This window comes from Pistacia vera, unplaced genomic scaffold (genome assembly GCF_008641045.1).
Source record: "Pistacia vera cultivar Batoury unplaced genomic scaffold, PisVer_v2 Contig735, whole genome shotgun sequence".
Classification (NCBI taxonomy): domain Eukaryota; kingdom Viridiplantae; phylum Streptophyta; class Magnoliopsida; order Sapindales; family Anacardiaceae; genus Pistacia; species Pistacia vera.
Window position 1 is genome coordinate 53,014 of NW_022196596.1, and position 19,422 is coordinate 72,435.

The 19,422-nt window shown below is 34.6% G+C and overlaps 3 protein-coding genes across 6 annotated transcripts in view; 2 read left to right on the forward strand and 1 right to left on the reverse strand.

The window, feature by feature from the left end:
* LOC116115276 overlaps positions 1 to 3,854 on the reverse strand; it is a 39,988-nt gene extending 36,134 nt beyond the window's left edge. The window contains exon 1 of the mRNA XM_031401430.1: positions 3,796 to 3,854. The gene's annotated coding sequence lies outside the window, so the exon portion shown is untranslated. The remainder of the gene's footprint in view (positions 1 to 3,795) is intronic.
* An 8,130-nt stretch (positions 3,855 to 11,984) lies between these two features.
* LOC116115289 (hydroxyproline O-galactosyltransferase GALT3) lies at positions 11,985 to 13,662 on the forward strand. Its single transcript, XM_031401446.1, has 2 exons — positions 11,985 to 12,482; positions 13,052 to 13,662. The coding sequence occupies exons 1-2, from the start codon at positions 11,987 to 11,989 to the stop codon at positions 13,522 to 13,524; spliced, it is 969 nt and encodes a 322-aa protein (XP_031257306.1). The 5' UTR covers positions 11,985 to 11,986; the 3' UTR covers positions 13,525 to 13,662.
* A 953-nt stretch (positions 13,663 to 14,615) lies between these two features.
* On the forward strand, positions 14,616 to 19,028 carry LOC116115282 (mitochondrial outer membrane protein porin 4). Of its 4 annotated transcripts, none has more exons than XR_004125649.1 (8): positions 14,616 to 14,670; positions 14,768 to 14,844; positions 15,763 to 15,830; positions 16,550 to 16,660; positions 16,839 to 16,925; positions 17,785 to 17,993; positions 18,274 to 18,740; positions 18,973 to 19,028. XR_004125649.1 is itself a non-coding variant. In XM_031401437.1 (7 exons), exons 2-7 carry the CDS (start codon positions 14,796 to 14,798, stop codon positions 18,572 to 18,574), a joined length of 825 nt encoding a protein of 274 aa, XP_031257297.1. In that variant the 5' UTR covers positions 14,616 to 14,670; positions 14,768 to 14,795; the 3' UTR covers positions 18,575 to 18,804. The 4 variants fall into 4 exon arrangements, 2 of the variants coding, with proteins under 2 accessions (XP_031257297.1, XP_031257298.1); XR_004125648.1 differs by lacking the exon at positions 18,973 to 19,028 and adding an exon at positions 18,847 to 18,942; XM_031401437.1 differs by lacking the exon at positions 18,973 to 19,028 and having other exon boundaries at positions 18,274 to 18,804.
* The last annotated feature ends 394 nt before the right edge of the window (positions 19,029 to 19,422 follow it).

Sequence of the window (19,422 nt, forward strand, 5' to 3'; positions counted from 1 at the left end):
AATACTAATAATATTAATCCCCACTAAAATTAGAATACATGCTGATGGACTTGTTTAAAGTTAAAAACCTTAATATTTATTTTTTATACTATCATCAATATCGCTCTCATTATTATTCAATAATCTACTAATTTATAATGTTTTTTCATTTTTTACTATTACATAGAAATCCTATCTTAATTAATTAAATAAACAACAGGAAAAAAAAAACATATTGACACTGTTAACTAATAACAATCGAAAATAAGCTTGACTTAACTAAATTTTAATTGATATAAGACTCTAATGAAAAAACAACTCGTTGATGTATTTTTATCTTTTTAGGGCAAATATTAACTGAAAACCTTAACAGCAAACCTGACAAAGGTGAGAACAGTGTCCATTTTAAACTGTAACGGGTGGATAATTGTCATTTCGCCAAACCTTGGGTGGAAAAATATCGTTCTCCCCTTAATAAATATTATCAAATTATCCTCGTTATTTTACCACCTAAAGTTTACAACAAGGAGATTTATGTTATTTCAAAACCTCAAGGGGATTTTGTCATATTATGTCATAACTCTATAAATTTACGATAACCCCATAATTACTCTATACTCTACCCACCTATCAGTAGAATTTCTAAAACCTCATCATATCAACCAAACCGACACCCAGACAAGCCAATCCTGGCTAGGCTTTGTAAAATCACCGCTTTTTCCTAGACCGAGCTGCACTTTGGGGAAATAAAAAAAAAGCCCGGCCTAGACCGGCAAGTCCGACCGTTGTTTGATTAACAACCCAAAACTAAAATCTAACCAATAAAAAATGAAAACATTAAAAATAATTCCCTAGATTACTTAAAAATAAAACTTACACATAATATACTGACCCAATAAATAATTTTCTTTTTTTCCTCAAAAGACACCCTACTATAAGAAAAATTCACCAATTCTCCATTGAAGATAGAGCTTAAACATAGATGCTTTGAGAGGTAACTTCTGCAGAGGAAGATTATCAACGTTTTATAAGAAAAGCTAATCAAGATTGCCACTGAAACTTTCAATACAAAACAAATTCAAATTCTTATGATAATTTATTATAAAAATAATAAAAAATAAAAAAACAGGGTGGCAAGAAGTAATAAATTACAACAAAAATCCTTATGGTGAGTGTATACAATCAATACACATGCACAATTGCTTTTGCAAAAACAAGTTCCTAATTAAATCCAATGTGGCACCATCGAGCTATTGAAATTTTGTGCTTGCACATCCATTCCACAGTTTCAAGCTACCTATTTGAGACTCATGTTAAATGCCTGAAGTACAATGAAAAGAATGCATGAGAAGTGAAGGTGAAGACATTTTGTCACCCATAATTATAGAGTTGCTAAGAATAAACGCACCAGCAATAAAAAATTAGTAGCTCATGTACGGTTCGTTAGTGACAGACTGGAAACCTTCCGAAGTTTTAAATGGGTATAGAAAACAAGACACAAACCGACTCTAAAGTCACATTATCTGTTTTTGTTCCTTTATATAAGGGTATGTATAAATTACTATGCAGAACGAGTTCAACATGGTCATGAAACTTAAATCCTACAAGATCAAATCAGATTACAGTCGCATTTCCAGTCTTTGCCTCCTCAAGTACGTCAATTACTTAATTCACACACCACCATGACAAGCAGCATAATACATTCAATTATTCAACATAAATTTTCTTGCTGAACCACATGATCAAATTAACACTGAAGAGGAAAAAAGGGGAAAAAAAAAGAACTAGCATGACACAGAAAAGATAGAATAGGGACAGAAATCATGCACATAAACTTTGAACAGTTAGCATAGTTCATGATAAAGTAGACGGCGAGCTAAACATCTTCAGCCCAGTACCTATATCATGGAGAAGAATTAAGCTAATAATCGAAGGTATATTTGAAACGGCAAACTAAACAAATGGATTTCTTACAGGACATCTTATATTATTATGCTCTATTTAATTCTGAGGAAGCTCAATGGTTTGTGATTTAAAGGCATATAAAATTATTATTTTCCTATTGCTTATGCAATTTTCTTTCTAAAAGAGCAACAGAATAACTATAAAACTAATTTTCATATTTCATCATGCAGTATCGTCTCCTAAAATTTGAACTAAATTCAAATCTTAAAACCCGGATGGCATGTTCGTGATGAAACCATGGAAGATAACTTATGATATCACATTAGAGAACCGTCACTGTCTCAGCTGTGTCCCAGAGGCTCAGACCATATTTGAATGGCATCCAAATGTATCATAACTAACAGAATATAGCACGACATTAGTAAACAATGGATAATTTCCTAGCTAGTCCTGATAAAAAAATTGAGATTGTAAATTAATTCACTTGTTCGAATATGTAACCCTAGATCGTTGCATTATTAGTAAGTGAAGCATCTTAGTTTTGAGTCTCCACAACGCACACATTAGTTTGGTTCTATCATAAGTATGGCACTGATTTAACCAAATCTAGACAAAATATATAAGGAATTATGCATATCAAACTATAAACAAAAACTAGCTGATTCTCGCACTTTCACACACTAACTAGATTCTGGAAAGTCAATGTGCAAAAAATGCCCAATCTTTGATAAAATATAAGCAGAGACACATTATTAGAGTTACCTTTTGAAAAATTCAGTCACATCTCGAACTATTGTAAAATGAACCACATCAGCACAATCACCAAAATATCTCAAAGTTTAGGAAATCAAAAATGAGTGAATTAGCAAAAAACTGCTACAAGAGCAGGCAAATCTCATCCATTTTGAGTAAATTGGATGATAAAAACTAAAGCACATGCAAATTTAATATAACTATGTATAGCTTGGCTAAATTAGGGGGGAATAAACATATATATCCTTAAAGAGACAAAAATGAGGATACTGAAAAGATAACGCTCCCCCCCAATCCACATGTAAGTCCAAATGTGACATATAGAGATAGACTTGCGTTGAACCCAGTTTCATTGCTCTCTAACCTACAAACAAAAATTTGTAAATGTGAATCCACAATATGAATCAAACTAAAATAGGCGTGACTCGCTAAATTGACAAAGCCAAGATATTCGATCTATAAGATAACAAGAAAAACGTTTGTTGACTGAAATTGCGGATGGCTGATAAAAAATTGATCTTGTTTCACACTTTGTTCAGTATCACAAAGAACAATGAAAATTTTAAAAGGTTCATTCTTTGGACAAATTTGAGTAACAGATGGTATCATGGAAGAAATGACAACAAATCTACACAGATTTTCTTATTTTCAGAAATTACCAAGAAATCTCCGAACCCGCTTAGCGAGTTCAAGTTTGACCCTACAAATTATACCTCACAAGAACCTATAATCTTTGAGACCAGAAAACCATTTCAAAACAAAATGGTAATAAGACGAATTATTTACACCAGCAGTTTTTCTAGGAACTAAACATTGATTTGATATCATAACTACCCAACTCTGTCAAAATACTAATTTTCACGCAACAAAATGATAATGAAGATAAAATTTTCAATTTGATGTTGGTGAGAAATAAATCAAATTAATTGTCTCTAAACTTAACAAAATAGCTCAAAATCTGTACAATTTAAGCATAAAATCCTAAAATCTTCAAGCACCAAACAGATCTACAATTAGAACTAATTTCTAAATCCCATTCAGCTAACTATACTAAAAACAACAAAGACACATTCAAGAAAAGAATGAATAAAAGAAAAAAAATACCAGTGAGAAAGATGATCCAACCCAGAAGCGAAATCTGACCTGTTTAGCAGAAGTGTCTTCTTTCTTTGTTATTCAGACAATTTGATTGAAAATATATGGGGTCGATGGATTTGTTTGTTCGTTTGGAAAAACTGTGAATTGGGGGAGATTAAATAGAAGGGGACTTAATATAATAAACCTCCTGTTGTTTTGAATAACCAAGAGCACCCTCAAATAGTGAAATTACAATTTTATAGACCCCCTGAGTTGATATTAACAGAATTCCCTTAAGTTGTGGTGAAATAACAAAACCTCCCACGTTAGAGGCCGTTGGAAACCATTGTTTCTGAAACCTGATCAGACTGGCCGGTTTGACCAATTTCGCAGCTTCCCCAGTTACATAGAATAAAGATAACGACATGTGTCTCACCCAAGGTTTGACGAATCCCAAGTTGTTACCACATTTCCATTTATTCTAGATTTTCAACCCTTAAAGTAACAAGAACACATGGTTAGATATAACGGCCAGGGGCAAATTGGCATTTTCACAGAAGGGCGCAACATTCAGCAATCGCCGCCCTTAAAAACAAAATCGGCGCACGTAGGCAACATCGTCCCGTCGTTTTTTTCGCTCTTTCTGTGTTCTTCCACCCAAATCACCCTGTCCACCATCATTCGAAACCTCACCATCCCCCCATCTAAAAAACCATACCCTTGACAACCCCTCTATCCCTGCCGATCTCCGCCACGACAGCCGCCACATGCGCACTGGTTTTCGTCGGTGTCCATCGGTGAAGATGCCACTAAACGTTGCTGGGACATAGGGGTTTTTTAGATTAGAACGCTGGTTGCATTGGTGACGTTGATTATTTTCGTCGCCGAATCACCGAAATCCGGTGAAGAACGTATAACACCTAAGCTTGACGGCACTGGCGATCGAGGGCCCAATGATCGGGAACTAGAGGCGTTTTTGGGACGATGGTGATGGGAAGTGATGGAGGTGACCAGAGTTTTCCCGGCATTGAAATAGCCCGATCTGGTGAAAACCGAGATATCCCATCACTGAGGGTGTAATTGATGTATTTTCAAATAAGATGGTTTTATAATTTAGTATTAGGGGTTAAAATATAATTTTATTAATTTAGGGTTAAAGGCATTAGGTAATTGCACCCTCACTATCCAAAAATGTTAACAGTATATTTTAATGGTGGATCTAGAATAATGGAACATGTAGTACCACCTTGGATTTTGTCAAACCTTGAGTGGGAATAGCTTTTACTCTAGAAAAACTCGAACTTATTTATTACCCGCTATTAAATCGACGTGCATTATTAAACCGTCGGTCCAACCAGCCTAGAATAAATTCGGTGTAATATTCAATCCCTAAACTAAATGATTTAAAACCCATTTCTATTTTCCTCCTTCATCTCAATTTCATTCTACTTCCTTCGATCTTCTTCCAGCTTCACATCTGCATTGGCCGTGTTGACATGAACCCTAACTAAAGCTATCAATACTCAAAACCGTGGATTAGTGGAAAGAGCAAATGTAACGAGCAAGTGTTTGGTATGGGATGTTGAAACATGAAAAAAAAAAGACGTTTTAGAGAAGCGATAGGAGTTTTGGTGGAGTGTGTATGGATGTGAATTCTTTGCTTCAAATCTCCCTTGTCTTCTATAAGCTCTCCTTTGTTGAAATAAGATTTAACCTTTTACTTCAAAACCAAAATATATTTATAAATATTTTTACATGTTTTATGTGATATTTTTATAGCTAAACATCTCACCCTCCTTCTCCTCTGGCTATGTTGTTCTGTCATGGTGCGTGGCTGTGCTTGTTATGGTGTTTCCTGGCCATTCCCTGTGACCTTCTCCTCTCCCTGAACTCGCCCACCAGCTGTCTGATGCTATTTGCCTCACCCAACTTTGAACTTGCATCAGCCCTAGCACATGGTTTATAAGTAATAGGGTTTTGTTTTGTGCTGCGTGGCCGGGTGTACCGACCAACCCATGACCTGTTCTCCTGGCCGAGTCATTGGATGGGTCGAGTTTCAAGATATTGGTTAAAACTTATATTAAGAGAAGTTAATTTATATTTATCAAATTATCTTGTCTCAATTGAATAATCAGAATAAGGTAAATTGAAAGGTAGTCCCTAAACCGATCTCACATCCCTCAATTTTATATTAGCCCTTTTTCTTTTTTTTTTTTTTTGAAAAGATTACAGTGCTAACATAGAATTTTATGTAATTAGGTCTGTCAATTGTTTTTACTGTTACATGACGGATGGAGTTTTGAGAGATTTATGAAATAATAGAGAGGTAAGGTATTTTTCATACAGTTGGAAGCGAAAATCCCAACCTCAGGCTCCGTTGGTTTACATTTTTTTACGTTTTTAGAGAAAGTTTTTTGAAAAAAGTTAAAAAAAAGTTGATTAGAGGCGGGGATTACGATGTAGGATTTACAAACATACCCTCTATATTTTTTTTTTTTCAACAAAACACCCTTAATAAACATTAAAGTAATAAAAATCCCCTAACCCCACCATAAAATATGGACAGGCCGCCCCACCCACGGCCGAGGGTGGCCGGAGTCGTCCGTATCAGCGCATGACCTACTGGATCTTCGGTCGTGTACCGATATGACCTTTTCGACCGATCCATCGATCTACGGCTAGATCTGTCGTAGATCTTGTCAATGACGCCAAAGATCCAACCATCGTTGATGGTCACGATGACCATATTTGGCTGTCGTTGACGGACTGGTCAGGAGAAAGATCTGGCTGTCAACGGCCAAATCTTGACTTCGATCTGGCCTTTTCCAGCCAGATCCTCCGTGGATCTGTCGAAAAAAAATCTAGATCGCAGCACTACAGTACCATCTACCATATGTGCATCCTAAAAATGTTCCGCCAACTTTTGACAATGTGGCCGGAATCTGGTTAATGTGGGTTTACGGGTGTTTTTGCAATTTTGAAAAAATATTTAGGGGTATTTAATTAAATAACAAATTTGGAGGTTTAAAAAAGTTGAATAATATTGAATATATTGTGAGTTTTGGATAGTTTTCTTTAACTTTATTGGGGAATACTAAAAGACTTGAGCCAAACGAAGTCCAAGTTGTGAGAGATAACATCCCTAGCAGTTAAAATATGCAGTAGACGTCACCGTTTTATATCAAAGACGGTGAAACTCTTCAATCCCTAGCTTCGATTGAAATCACTTACGGGCTTGACGGAAGTTTGGCCGAACTCTCGCTCGCTTGGTTCTCGTTAGGCAATCCAACAATATTAGGCTAAAAGCTGGCTGAATCGCGGGTGTTTTCATTTGTCCTTAATAAACACATTTTTTAACAAATACCTGTCGGGCTCGTTTCGTCTATTCCGTCTCGGCCGAATCGGTCCGAAAAGGCGCTCTTCTTCATTGTATAAAATTTTGTCTTCCTTTTAACTCGTGTTGGGCTCGCAGAGTTTGTTCTTCCACGTTTCTGAGTAGTTTTACTTAGATATTACTGACTTTTGAAAATGATTGTATACTACAATGAAGCTTTATAATTTTGTTTGATTGGAGACCGTCTTCGAACTAGTGAGCTGAATATTTCTTTTTATGAACTAAAGACCATGAGTAGTGTGCTGTTGGATGAACATTGTTGTTTGTTTTGTAGTTCTATTTGCTTGAATATTTTGTTCTTTTCAGGTTTAGAATTTAGTTTAGGTTTACGTGTGAACCTTCTATTTAAATTAAGTAATTTTATGGGGTACCTTTGAAAATGAGAGAGAATATACAACTTAAATGACTGAACCTTGATAACTGGTTCTTATGTTTTTATTAGTGGGCTGGGTTTATCTATTTATAGAGGCTGGTTGGTGGGGAGATGTGAAGATATGCTGGGAAATCTATTTTTGTTGCCTAGTAGAGGTGAATAGATTTTTCATATGCAAAGGAAACATATGCTTGTTATTTATCTTATCCGTGGTGTAAACATGCCCTTATTTCAGTTAGAATTTAATATGATCTCTAAGTTTTTGAGTCCTGGAAATTTGCAATTTCAAATTTTTGAGATGATGACTGTGATTGCTTGTGTTTGTTGTGATATGTAATTAGTTTGTTCTGAATAGTATTATTAGATTTTCCTAAGTGACGATATTTATAGACAAAAGACAGTATATCATTGCCATTGTATCTGAATGCTTTCAGAATATTCTGGCAGTAGTCTCCAGTTCGGACTGGGTGCTATGTCAGGGGTATTCTTTTTATTAAAGAAAAAAATGATTGGCATGTTTCCAAATAGATGGTCTAATTTAAGTGAAAACATCTTGATGCTACCCATGGTGGTTAATGCTTAATTGCTTGATTTCAGACAGTATCTGATGAGATCCTGACCTGCAACTTATCAAATACACTACAATCAGTTACAGTTCCAGTCCCACTCCAATCAAAACAAGCATTCTCTATATTAAGGCAACAAAACAATATATCCGAAATACTCATCTCTGCTACAGTAACCACAACTGATGATCCAGTAAATAACACTAAGCTAAACTACAGAAGAAAACAGAAATGTAATACTGACTGCGAGGGTCAGTCATCCTCCCCTATCCAACTTAATCAACTTTTTCAATGCCCCGCCTTTTCCCTTCTCCCCTTTTATTCTCTCCAGGCACCTAAGTTTATTCATAACAGAATTTCTCTCTCTCCACTCTCCATAGGCCACCTGTCCCTTCCTAACAACTTCTTCTAACCTCCTACATGTCAATTATTCCCCTGCTTCTTACTCCACTTCTTCCTACGTAAACCTTTCCCTTTGGTTGCTCATCAGTAGCACAGGCTTCTCATGCTACACTGTTTTTGTGGTGGCTGCCAGTGCACATGAAAGTTATTCTTTTATTGTTAATGTGATACAGAGTAGGGTATCTTGAATTTGGACATGTATACTTTAACTATCAATTCCTTATTTATCTGTTTGTTTATACTGGGGTATTATTTTGGGTAAGGGATTTTCCTACTTGTTGCATGACCCAATAACTTGAGCATTGAACCTTTAATATTATAGATATATTCATTTTAAATTCTAGTTTAAAGTTACAAATGTACTGTTGTGATTATTTTTTTTAAAAATAATTCATTTATATTGAAGAGTATTTGATTGGATTCGCAGTTACAATCAACAACAAAGACAGTTGGGAGCTCCCTCAAATTTTGTTTATTTAAGAAAGTGCAACCCAACGAAGCATCATGGTGGGATTTAAAATAGGTATATGTAATGGAGGTCTTTTTGGACCAAATAGAGAGCTTCTTGATGGTGATCCCATTATACTTACCCAATTTAATGTGTCAAAAGCAATCAAAGATATATTCTTGTCAACTTTGGAGATGTTGTTTAGCTTCTATGCTTGGGTCATTTCAAGTCAAATATGTAATCATATAACAAAAGTTTGTATCATCAGAGCCTCTAGGGAGGACTACCAGAAAGTTTGGTCTGCAATTACTATGGTTAGAAGTATTGGAAACTGCCCATCTATTTAATTATTGGATCTAAGTGGGAGATCAAGGCCTGTAAGGAGGCTGCCTTGAAGTGTGAGACGTTGAAGTTTGAACATTACAAGCTTGTAGCAGGATCATGCTCCAGCCGATACTGCTCAGCACATGCCAAAATTGTCTTGAGAAGATCAAAATTTGGAACACTGAAAATACAGGCTCGTTTCTTCTGAATTTGAAGGTAATGAGACGTGTGCCATTTTTTGTCAATTATATAGGTGGATGAGTTGAATGCAATACATAGAGTTTTTCATTTGACTAGAATTAGTCTTCTACTTCTTCCACCTGCTTGCTTATCTTAAAAGGAAATTTAAACAACCAGTTTCCTGAAATAATAAGAACAACAAATTGAGGTCTGCCAATTTGACAAGATGTACCAATAATATTTTCTTTTTTTTTCGAGTATGGAAAGGCAGTTATATTCTTTTTGTCTTTAAATCTAGTGTATTTGATTATATTGGTGGTGCCTTCATCAATTATATTATTTTAAATGAGGAAACTGAAAAAGTTATTTATTTAGAGAAAGCATTACTCTAGTTAGTGCTTTTTTTTTTTCCTAGGTTTTGCTTAATCAGAGTTGACTGCAGCAGATCAAGCTTGTTACTATGGCTGAAAGAAGGATGTCCTATCCAGGCGTAAGTAAAAGTTGATAGAACCTCATGGAATAGATGGAGAAATCTTGCTTGGAGGAAGAGATATGTTGGAACCACTCTGAATTTTGTTTATTTATTTTCTTCTTATTATGGATGGATTGTTGATTGAAGCACTCAAGTGAAGATGTACTTTCAATGAATTTTAATTTCATAGTCACATTGACTAGATTCTATGGATTTTGAAGGATGGATCAAGGGAATCATTTCAATACTTAATTCTCGATGATGAAACGATTAGATTGTGCCTATTTAAATAGAAACGACTTTCGAACTGTTTTATTGTGTTACAATTCATCCTGTCAAAGCACTGGAGAAGATTTCCAGCAGAGATTCATTGTTCTCCACTTGAACCAAGTGCCATGTTTGCTCTTTCTCTCTAGTGAACCCTACACTGATGGCATTTGAGAATGGTAATGCAGCTTTTAAAACTCTTTGCATAATCGCAGTCTACGCGAAACTAGTAAAAATGGGTATCCAATATCCATTTGTTAAATTTCAGACTACAGGTACAATTAGGTATACATATTGAATGTTTAATTTCTATAGAAGCATTTGCTTCAATGTGTCTTGTGTCTAATTGATCTATGTTCGACACCGGAAGTAGAATGTTTTGATTGTGGGTTTGTAAATAAGTAATTAGGGGCAAAGCAACAGTACCTACAGTAGCAGGAAAAAGCCAGGATTTCCTGAAACTTCTTGTACTTTTTAACTCCAGAATTTGAGAATTGGAGCAGCAGCAGCAGTGGTGATAATAGAAGGCTTTTTGACATTGCTTAATTAACACTACCCATTTCAAAAGCATTCAGACTCCAATGCTCCTTCTGGTAAATCTGATTTATAAATCCAGATCTGTAGTATGTACAATTGAAATGAAAGTTTAAAATATATTAAATGATTTTAATTTCAAATTTATATTTATAATATATGTTATTACATGAATTCCAGCAGTTATAATCAATGGTCATTCATCTGACTTAGTCACACACTAAAAAGTAATTGAAACAAAATTAATATTGAGTTGTGCCTTTTGTAACTCAACCATATTTTTTTTTTTTTCTATTCATCTTTGGTTATAGATTAAAATATTAATAAAACTCTGAAATTTTTTCTTGGATCACTATAAAAAGTAGCTTTAAGAGGTCAATGGGTTTTGCTTTATGTTCAGAGATGGTGAGCAGAAACTGGAAGTACCCATGTCATGCTGAAATACCTAATTAAAAATAAAATAATAATTGACCAAGCTAATAAAGAAACAGATAAATTGTAGGCAACGTTAGGCTTAATTCCATTAAAAATTTTCTTTTCTTTTCTTTCCACGTTTGATTTGTTTTTTTCTACATGGGGGTTACTATCCCACTAAGTTAGGGAGAAAAAAGAAAATATCTTGAAATGACAAAAAACTCCTTAGAATTAAAGCAAATGATTTTTAAGGGTTAGTTTCCATTTTTTTTTTTAATTAAAGTTCTTTTATTTAAAGAATTTATTATTAATACATTTTAACTTTGATAATAAATTACTTTTAAATTAAAGTTATAAATTAATTATTTGTAAATTAAAGTCATAAATGATTAAGAAAAGGTACAATATTTTTAATATTTCTTTTATAAAGATAACATCAACTAAATTTCTTTTATAAAAAAAATGAATGAATTAATTAAAGCAATCTAAAAAAATAAATCAGTCTACTCATTCTTAAACCTGTAATTAATATAAACTTAGATTAATTAATTAACTTCAATTCGCATAAAATCAGCATAAACTCAGGAATCATGTTGCCTCTACACAAAATAAGGGACAAAATGGTACATTCACTTAATATAATTTCATGCTTTCCTCCATTCACTCACGCTTCTCCCCCCATCACTCAATCAAACCTTTCTTCATGCTTATGAAAAGTCAAAGTAATTAACTTCGCTAGTCTAAATACAAAGAAACTGACCATCTGGCTTATGCTTTTCCTCTAAGAAAAAGTACTTTTTTCTATAATCACTTCTCATTCAAAAAAGGCTTCTCCATTGCTGTTCATTATATTAAACCAAACCCATCATAACCCTCTTCAAGCATTTGCATTACAACTATGAAAAGCTCAAACAACAGGCGACATTTCATCCTCTCTTCTCTCTTCTTCATTGTGTTTCTATGCGTCTTAGCTTCCATTAATGAGCTTCGATTCGATAGTTTATTGAAGCTCGGTCAATGCGCCATTATAAACTCTTCTACATCTTCGCGTTCTGATGAACCTCCGTTACCGAGTAATGACACTCTAACGAAGAATTCTTCTTCATCGGACGAAGGCATTAGGATTCTCATCGGAATTCTGACCCTTCCGGATCAGTATCACCGCCGCCACTTCTTGCGTATGATCTACGGCACGCAGACGCCGGTGGGGGGACGAGTTGACGTCAAGTTTGTGTTCTGCAACTTAACAAAGGAAGATCAAAAGGTACTCGTTGCCCTGGAGATAATGCGTTATGATGATATAATAATTCTCAATTGCAAAGAGAATATGAACAAGGGCAAAACGTACACTTATTTTTCAAGCTTACCTGAAATTTTCAACGGCTCGGATGGGCCTAAACCTCCTTACCATTATGTTATGAAGGGTGATGATGATGCTTATTTTAGGCTACAAAGTTTAGTAAATTCATTGAAACCATTGCCTAGAGAAGATTTATATTATGGTTATGTTATTCCATGCCCTAGCATGGACCCTTTTGTGCATTACATGTCAGGAATGGGGTATTTGGTCTCTTGGGATATTGTGGAGTGGATTAGGGCTTCCGATATACCGAAAAATCATCTCGAAGGGCCCGAAGATAAGATATTTGGGGATTGGATCCGGGAGGGACATCGGGCAAAAAATCGGTACAATGCTAAGTGGTCAATGTACAACTTTCCGGTGCCGCCTACGACATGTACACATGAGCTTTGGCCGGATACCATTGCTGTGCATTTGTTGAAGAATCAAGAGAAGTGGATTGAGACTTTGAAGTATTTCAATGTCACTGATAATTTGAAGCCTTCTAAGTTATATCACATACCTTGATTTGGGAATTATTATGCCAAAGAGAGGTAACCTAATTCATTACATTCTGTTTATTCTTTTTATGTAGAGTTTAATTAATGTACCGACACATTATTNCTAATCCTCCTTACCATTATGTTATGAAGGGTGATGATGATGCTTATTTTAGGCTACAAAGTTTAGTAAATTCATTGAAGCCATTGCCTAGAGAAGATTTATATTATGGTTATGTTATTCCATGCCCTAGCATGGACCCTTTTGTGCATTACATGTCAGGAATGGGGTATTTGGTCTCTTGGGATATTGTGGAGTGGGTTAGGGTTTCCGATATACCGAAAAATCATCTTGAAGGGCCCGAAGATAAGATATTTGGGGATTGGATCCGGGAGGGACATCGGGCGAAAAATCGGTACAATGCTAAGTGGTCGATGTACAACTTTCCAGTGCCGCCGACGACATGTACACATGAGCTTTGGCCGGATACCATTGCTGTGCATTTGTTGAAGAATCAAGAGAAGTGGATTGAGACTTTGAAGTATTTCAATGTCACTGATAATTTGAAGCATTCTAAGTTATATCACATACCTTGATTTGGGAATTATTATGCCAAAGAGAGGTAACCTAATTCATTATATTCTGTTTATTCTTTTGATGTAGAGTTTAATTAATGTACCGACACATTATTACAATCTAATTTTGAACATCAATTGTTGTATTTTTTATTTCACTTGAGGATTCAAATTATACATGAGGATTAATTTTATTGTCACACTTCCTATTTGTTCATTAATCAATTGAAATTTATTCATTTGTTAATATCACTCATTATGTAACTTTATTCCTGTTTCTTAAAAAAAATAAAAAATAAAAAATAAAACAAATAGGCATGTAATGTAATACGTCCGTAAATAGAGATCCCAAAACCCAACCTTCCAGCCCAATTGGAGGCCCAAGAAAGTCAGACCTGTTCTAATTTTTAATTATACTATTTACCTTATATTTTTCTTTTTTCATTCTATTTTTTATACAAAAAATAAATTGAAATTTATAATAGTATGTATTTGAAATTAATAATACTAAATAATTTTTAATTTAATTTTAAAACTTATCGAGGTATGAAACTTGTGATATATAACATTATTATAATTAGATAATTACATTTAGAAATATTTTTATCGCGTTAATTTAATATTATTAAAATGTATTATTTGTGACATACTGTATAATGGTCCTTTTTTCGTTTATATTTTATATTCGTATTTTCGTGAAATTTTCATTTAAAGCTTGTAAATTAAAGTCATAAATTAATTATGATAAACATGGATTAAAAAAATAAAAAAGCTGAAAAAAGAAAAGGAAAAATAAATCCACGTTGAAAACAAGCAAAACCCTAGAATCCCTCGTGTGGGCAAAGTGGAGCAGCCAATAAGCCACCAACTCCAGGACATAACCATCATTTTAACAAATAACCCGTGGCTTTCTCGTAGTTCTTAACCTCACCCAACCGTGACGCATCTTCCCATAGCCATCCAATAAAAACCGTCACCTAAAACAGCTCAGCTCCCTTCAAATTCCACGTGTGAGCTGTCATTCTCCACTTGCTGTCACCTAATCGCTGCTCCACTTCCACCTCCACCTCGACCTTAGCAAACACACGCCTTTTACAAATATCTGTCTCGGCTCATCTCGTCTCCTCTCGACTGAATCGGTCCGAAAAGCCGCTCATCTTCTTCACTGTAAGTCAAACACTTGTGTTCGTCTTATCGTGTTGGAGCTTTTAGTTTCGAGAGTATTGGTAAAGATTTTGTGCTATATATTTTTTGAGCTTCGCAGAGTGTGTTCTTCGCGTTTCTGAATAGAGATGAGCAGCAATCCGGCGCTGTTTTCCGATATTGGCAAGAAAGCCAAAGGTGAGAGATATTTATGTAGATCTCACTGAGTTTTTGAAAATGATTTTGAACTACAATGAAGGTTTAATTTTTTTTTTTTTGAAATTATGAAGGTCGTTTTGTAATTAGGCGAAGGTGAAGGAATTTTTATTTTAAACCAAATTAACGAGGAGTGTGCTGTTAAGATGAACATTTTTGTTTGTTTTGTGGTTATGTTTACTTGAATATGGGTGTTTCCATGTAGGGTTTATGGTTTAGGGTTTAGAGATCCGGTTTAAATTAGGTACATTTGAAAATGAGGAAGTGGTCTTATTATTCTTGTGTGAATAATGAGTTTTCATATGCAGAAAAACACAAATTTCTGATCTGTTTACTCATTCATGGTCTTATTTAAGTTAGAAGTTTATATGAGCCCTGGAAAATTTGCAATTTCAAAATTTTGGAGCCCTGGAAGATCTGCAATTGTGCTTGTGTTTGTTGTGGGATATGCAATTAGTTTGTTCTGAAATACCCATTATTAAATTCCTGGGAAGTGACGACATTTATATAGATGGAAAGACTGACATCATTGTCAATATATTTGAATGTATTCAGAATATTCTGGGAGTAGTCTCTAGTTTCAGAGTGTTTGCATACATTGAGGGATATTGGGGTTCTTAAAGAAAAAATGAATTCTTATTGTTTTTGAATAGATGGTCTTATTTAAGTGGAAATATTTTTATGTAACCCGTGGGGTTATAATCAATTGCTTGATTTCAGACCTATCAGGCTCCTCTAATGCTAAATTGTTATTTGTAGTGGCTTCCAATCCACATGAAAGCTATTCTTTTATTAATCTTTTATTGTTTAATGTGATACAGAGTAGGTTACCTTGAATTTTTACCTGTATACTTGTTTTTATCAAATCTAGTTGTTCACCTGTTTGGTTATCATATGCAGACCTCTTGAACAAAGATTATACTTTCGACCACAAGTTTACCCTGTCATTGCCGAGTACTACTGGACTGGTATTGCCTGCTTTAACTTTCATGTTTAAGTTGTTCCTTTCGGATTGCAACATTCTGTTGTTTGTTTGCACTGTTTGACTGAACTAGTTGATAACTTTCACAAATATAGTAAGATAAAAATTGTTCCTGTAGTAATCTCAATAACTAGAGCCAGGTTTATTTATTGTGATTAGAGATTCCTGAAAGCTCAAGTACCCAGACAGATTTGGTGGAGCAAGTAATTCGTAGCTCAATTCTCTCTCTTCCTCCTCTGTGTGTGTGTGTGTGTTGTATCTAGATTAATTTGCAGGTGGTTACCATTTGATTACTCTGCCTCTGGTCACGTTTCTCCCTTCTGAACTAAAGAAACTGGCATCTTTGCCCCCTGCATCCATAGTTACATCTCGGCATTTATCATGGAAATTTATTGTAGTGTAAGATGGAGGAAATTAATTAAGAATGTTAATCTTTGTAAAGATGAAATAAGCATATGGTTGATCCACAATTCATTTTTGAAGTATTTATAGTTATCTATATCTTGAAAATGAAAGCCCTTAGATGTGGAAATCTCCCTTCAATTTAACTATATTCAATTCTTGTTAATTTTGTTCATAAGCAGTTATATGTTATTGAAAATGCTCTGTTAATTATTCTTGATATATTTGCTTTTTCAGAAAACAGTATTAAAATAATTGGGTTGAGATGTCATCTAACTTTCCCATTTATATTTTTTGTTGTAGGGACTTACAGCTACTGGTTTGAAGAAGGACCAATTTTTCACTGGTGACATTAATAGTGTGTACAAGGGTGAAAATACTATTGTGGATGTAAAAGTTGATACATATTCTAATGTAAGAGAAAATTTTGTCGCTAGAACCTATTTTTGTCACTTATAAATCAATATGACAATTGAGATTTTATGCGTATTCATGCTTTTATTTTAGTGATGCACAGTTAGTTATTCATTATTTAGGGACATCACATGAATCTTTGTTGTATATTCTCAATAACCTTCACATGTTTTTTTAGGTATCAACAAAAGTGACTCTGATTGATATCTTGCCATCTACCAAAGCGGCATTTAGCTTCAAAATACCAGATCACAAGTCTGGCAAGGTGAGTGCGTTTTTAGTCCTACTTTCAGAGAAGATAATTATAAGGCTGATGCTACCTACAACTATAAAAAATATTTTATGTATTTTTTTTTGGGGGGGAAGATGGTCACTCAATTTCGTCTCTAATTGCCAACAATCTTTAATCTCCATATGGTTCAGTCTCAGAGACCTGCAAAGGTTCTTAATTAGTTGTAGTATTGACTTTGATTGGTGGTAGACATTGAGGATATGAAAATGAAGATACTGCCAGAAAAAGTCCGGAAGGAATAACTAGTTGATTGAATCTCCTTAGTTTAATTCAGGACTTATTTTTAGCTGGAATAGTGTCTTCAATGATAATTGTTAAATGTTTGAAATTTTAATTTGCCTTTCAGGTCTTATAAAGAAAGAAAAAGCTGTTTAGGTTTCCTAGAGTTTTTCTTGAGTTGTGGTCCAATCAATGCCAATTGTCCATGAATTTGCAACTCACAAGATTTGAATTGGTGTGCTTGCACATTGCCTGTTGCAATATATGTTGGCTTCTGTTGACCCACTGTAGTTATAATGTCCATTATCCAGATATTTGTTCTTGTGATACAGAGAAAAAATTAAGGAATGTGAAAGTGTCCAGTGAAAATTCATCTTATATGATGTGTGGTTTTACTTAACCCTGCTTCTTGGTTCTAATGTGTTGGTTTATATTAATTTTACCTGAGGAAAAGGTTCTCTTAGTTTATTGTTTGTGAATGAAACATTTACTTTTTATTTCACAATATTTGTATTCTGTTGTATAGCTAGCTAAATACAGAACATATTATGTTAGAAGTAATCTTTTTGAATGTCAAAATAGTTTCTGACTATTTTATTGCATCACTTCCCAGTTAGATGTGCAGTACCTTCATCCTCATGCGGCCATTGATTCTAGTATTGGCCTGAATCCAACTCCTCTTTTGGAGCTATCTGCAGCAATTGGAAGCAAAGAACTGGTTGTGGGTGGTGAAGTTTGTTTTGATACTGGTTCTGCTTCATTCACCAAGTACAATGCTGGGATTGGCTTGAACAAGCCTGATTTCTCTGCTTCACTTGTACTGTAAGTATATCTGTGAAAAATGTATTTATAAAGTTTCTTTTGTATGTTTGTTTCACTGTGTTTAGCAGTTATTTAGAATTAAAGAATTCTCATTTACATTATAGCTATGCTCGACTTTAATAGAATGACTGGATTTTCATACTTATGCGAAAATAGCTGTGGTACGGTTCATTTGGTTAAGCCAGTTGTTTCACTTTCATTTCCCCTTCTATTTTATTTCTTTATTTTCTTTTATCTATGTCTTGCCTCTAAATTTTGTGATTCATGTTTTTCCGTTTAGGGCGGATAAAGGACAGTCACTTAAAGCATCTTATGTACATGCTGTGAATCCATTCACTTCAGTTGCTGCTGAAATGACTCATAGGTTTTCTACCTATGAAAACAGTTTCACTATTGGAAGTGCTCACGTCGTAGATCCGTTCACAATTGTAAAAACACGATTGTCTGATGGCGGGAAGGTTGCAATGCTATGCCAGCGAGAATGGCGACCCAAGTCACTGGTAACCCTTTCCGCAGAATACGACTCAAAGACCATTAATGCTGCTCCCAAGTTGGGTCTTGCTCTTGCTCTCAAGCCTTGATGTGGAACCAACTCTGCCCAATTCAGCAACTTAAAATTAATTCAATACTTTGAACTTGTTACATTTTTTCTTTTTTCAAATACCCAAGAAGGGTTATGCTTTACGGATTTCATACTGGAAAACTGAAAGATCTAGCGATGCCTTGATGGAACATTCTTGAGCACCGGTAGGGAAACTGAACCCAGTTTTGGAAAATTTGATAATCATAGCAGTACTACTTTTTTGTTGCATATTATGAGATATAATTGATGGTTATTTCTGGATTTTTGCAGCTTTATAAACGCATGCAATTACTTTTGTTGAGATTCTGGTTATATTTGTAGCAACTAGTTCTAACACATTATTGAAGTTCACTTCTGTGATTACGATTTTTCTTCTCTTCTCCCCTGCTCTCTCAGATGTAATGTGGAATAGAGATGTGTGTTCTTTCGGATGATGCCCTCCATAGAAAATATGATCCAGGTTATTTTAGGTTTCTGCTACACTTGAGCTGGAAAGTTGATTCCGGAAACTCTTGATCCAGGTAGCTCTTGTGGTAGCGTACTGAAAACTTGATTCTGATGTATCTTTGTATGATTTATCAATTGTATACATAAAATTTGTTTGCGTTCGTCTGTACATATAGATAGTTTACAGAACAAACATATATGAGAAAGTTTTAGCGATTGCAATAAATAGGGATTGATTTAATCTAACATTTGAAAACTTCTTCAACAGAACTAGATGCAAATAGTCAGCAGCGACCCAGCATGCTTCAGGATTTTAACTGTTGCTGTTTGATGGCTAAAGCTGATGATGAGGCTAGGTGTTCACTATTTTTATTTGATAGTTCCAATACGGCACTACGA

Bases quoted from the DNA above. Each gene is read 5' to 3' on its own strand.
- LOC116115289 (XM_031401446.1), top strand. From the start codon at position 11,987: ATGAAAAGCTCAAACAACAGGCGACATTTCATCCTCTCTTCTCTCTTC.
- LOC116115282 (XM_031401437.1), top strand. From the start codon at position 14,796: ATGAGCAGCAATCCGGCGCTGTTTTCCGATATTGGCAAGAAAGCCAAA. The intron at 16,661-16,838 runs GTAAGAGAAAAT...ATGTTTTTTTAG, and splicing joins AAGTTGATACATATTCTAAT to GTATCAACAAAAGTGACTCT. The intron at 16,926-17,784 runs GTGAGTGCGTTT...ATCACTTCCCAG, and splicing joins CAGATCACAAGTCTGGCAAG to TTAGATGTGCAGTACCTTCA.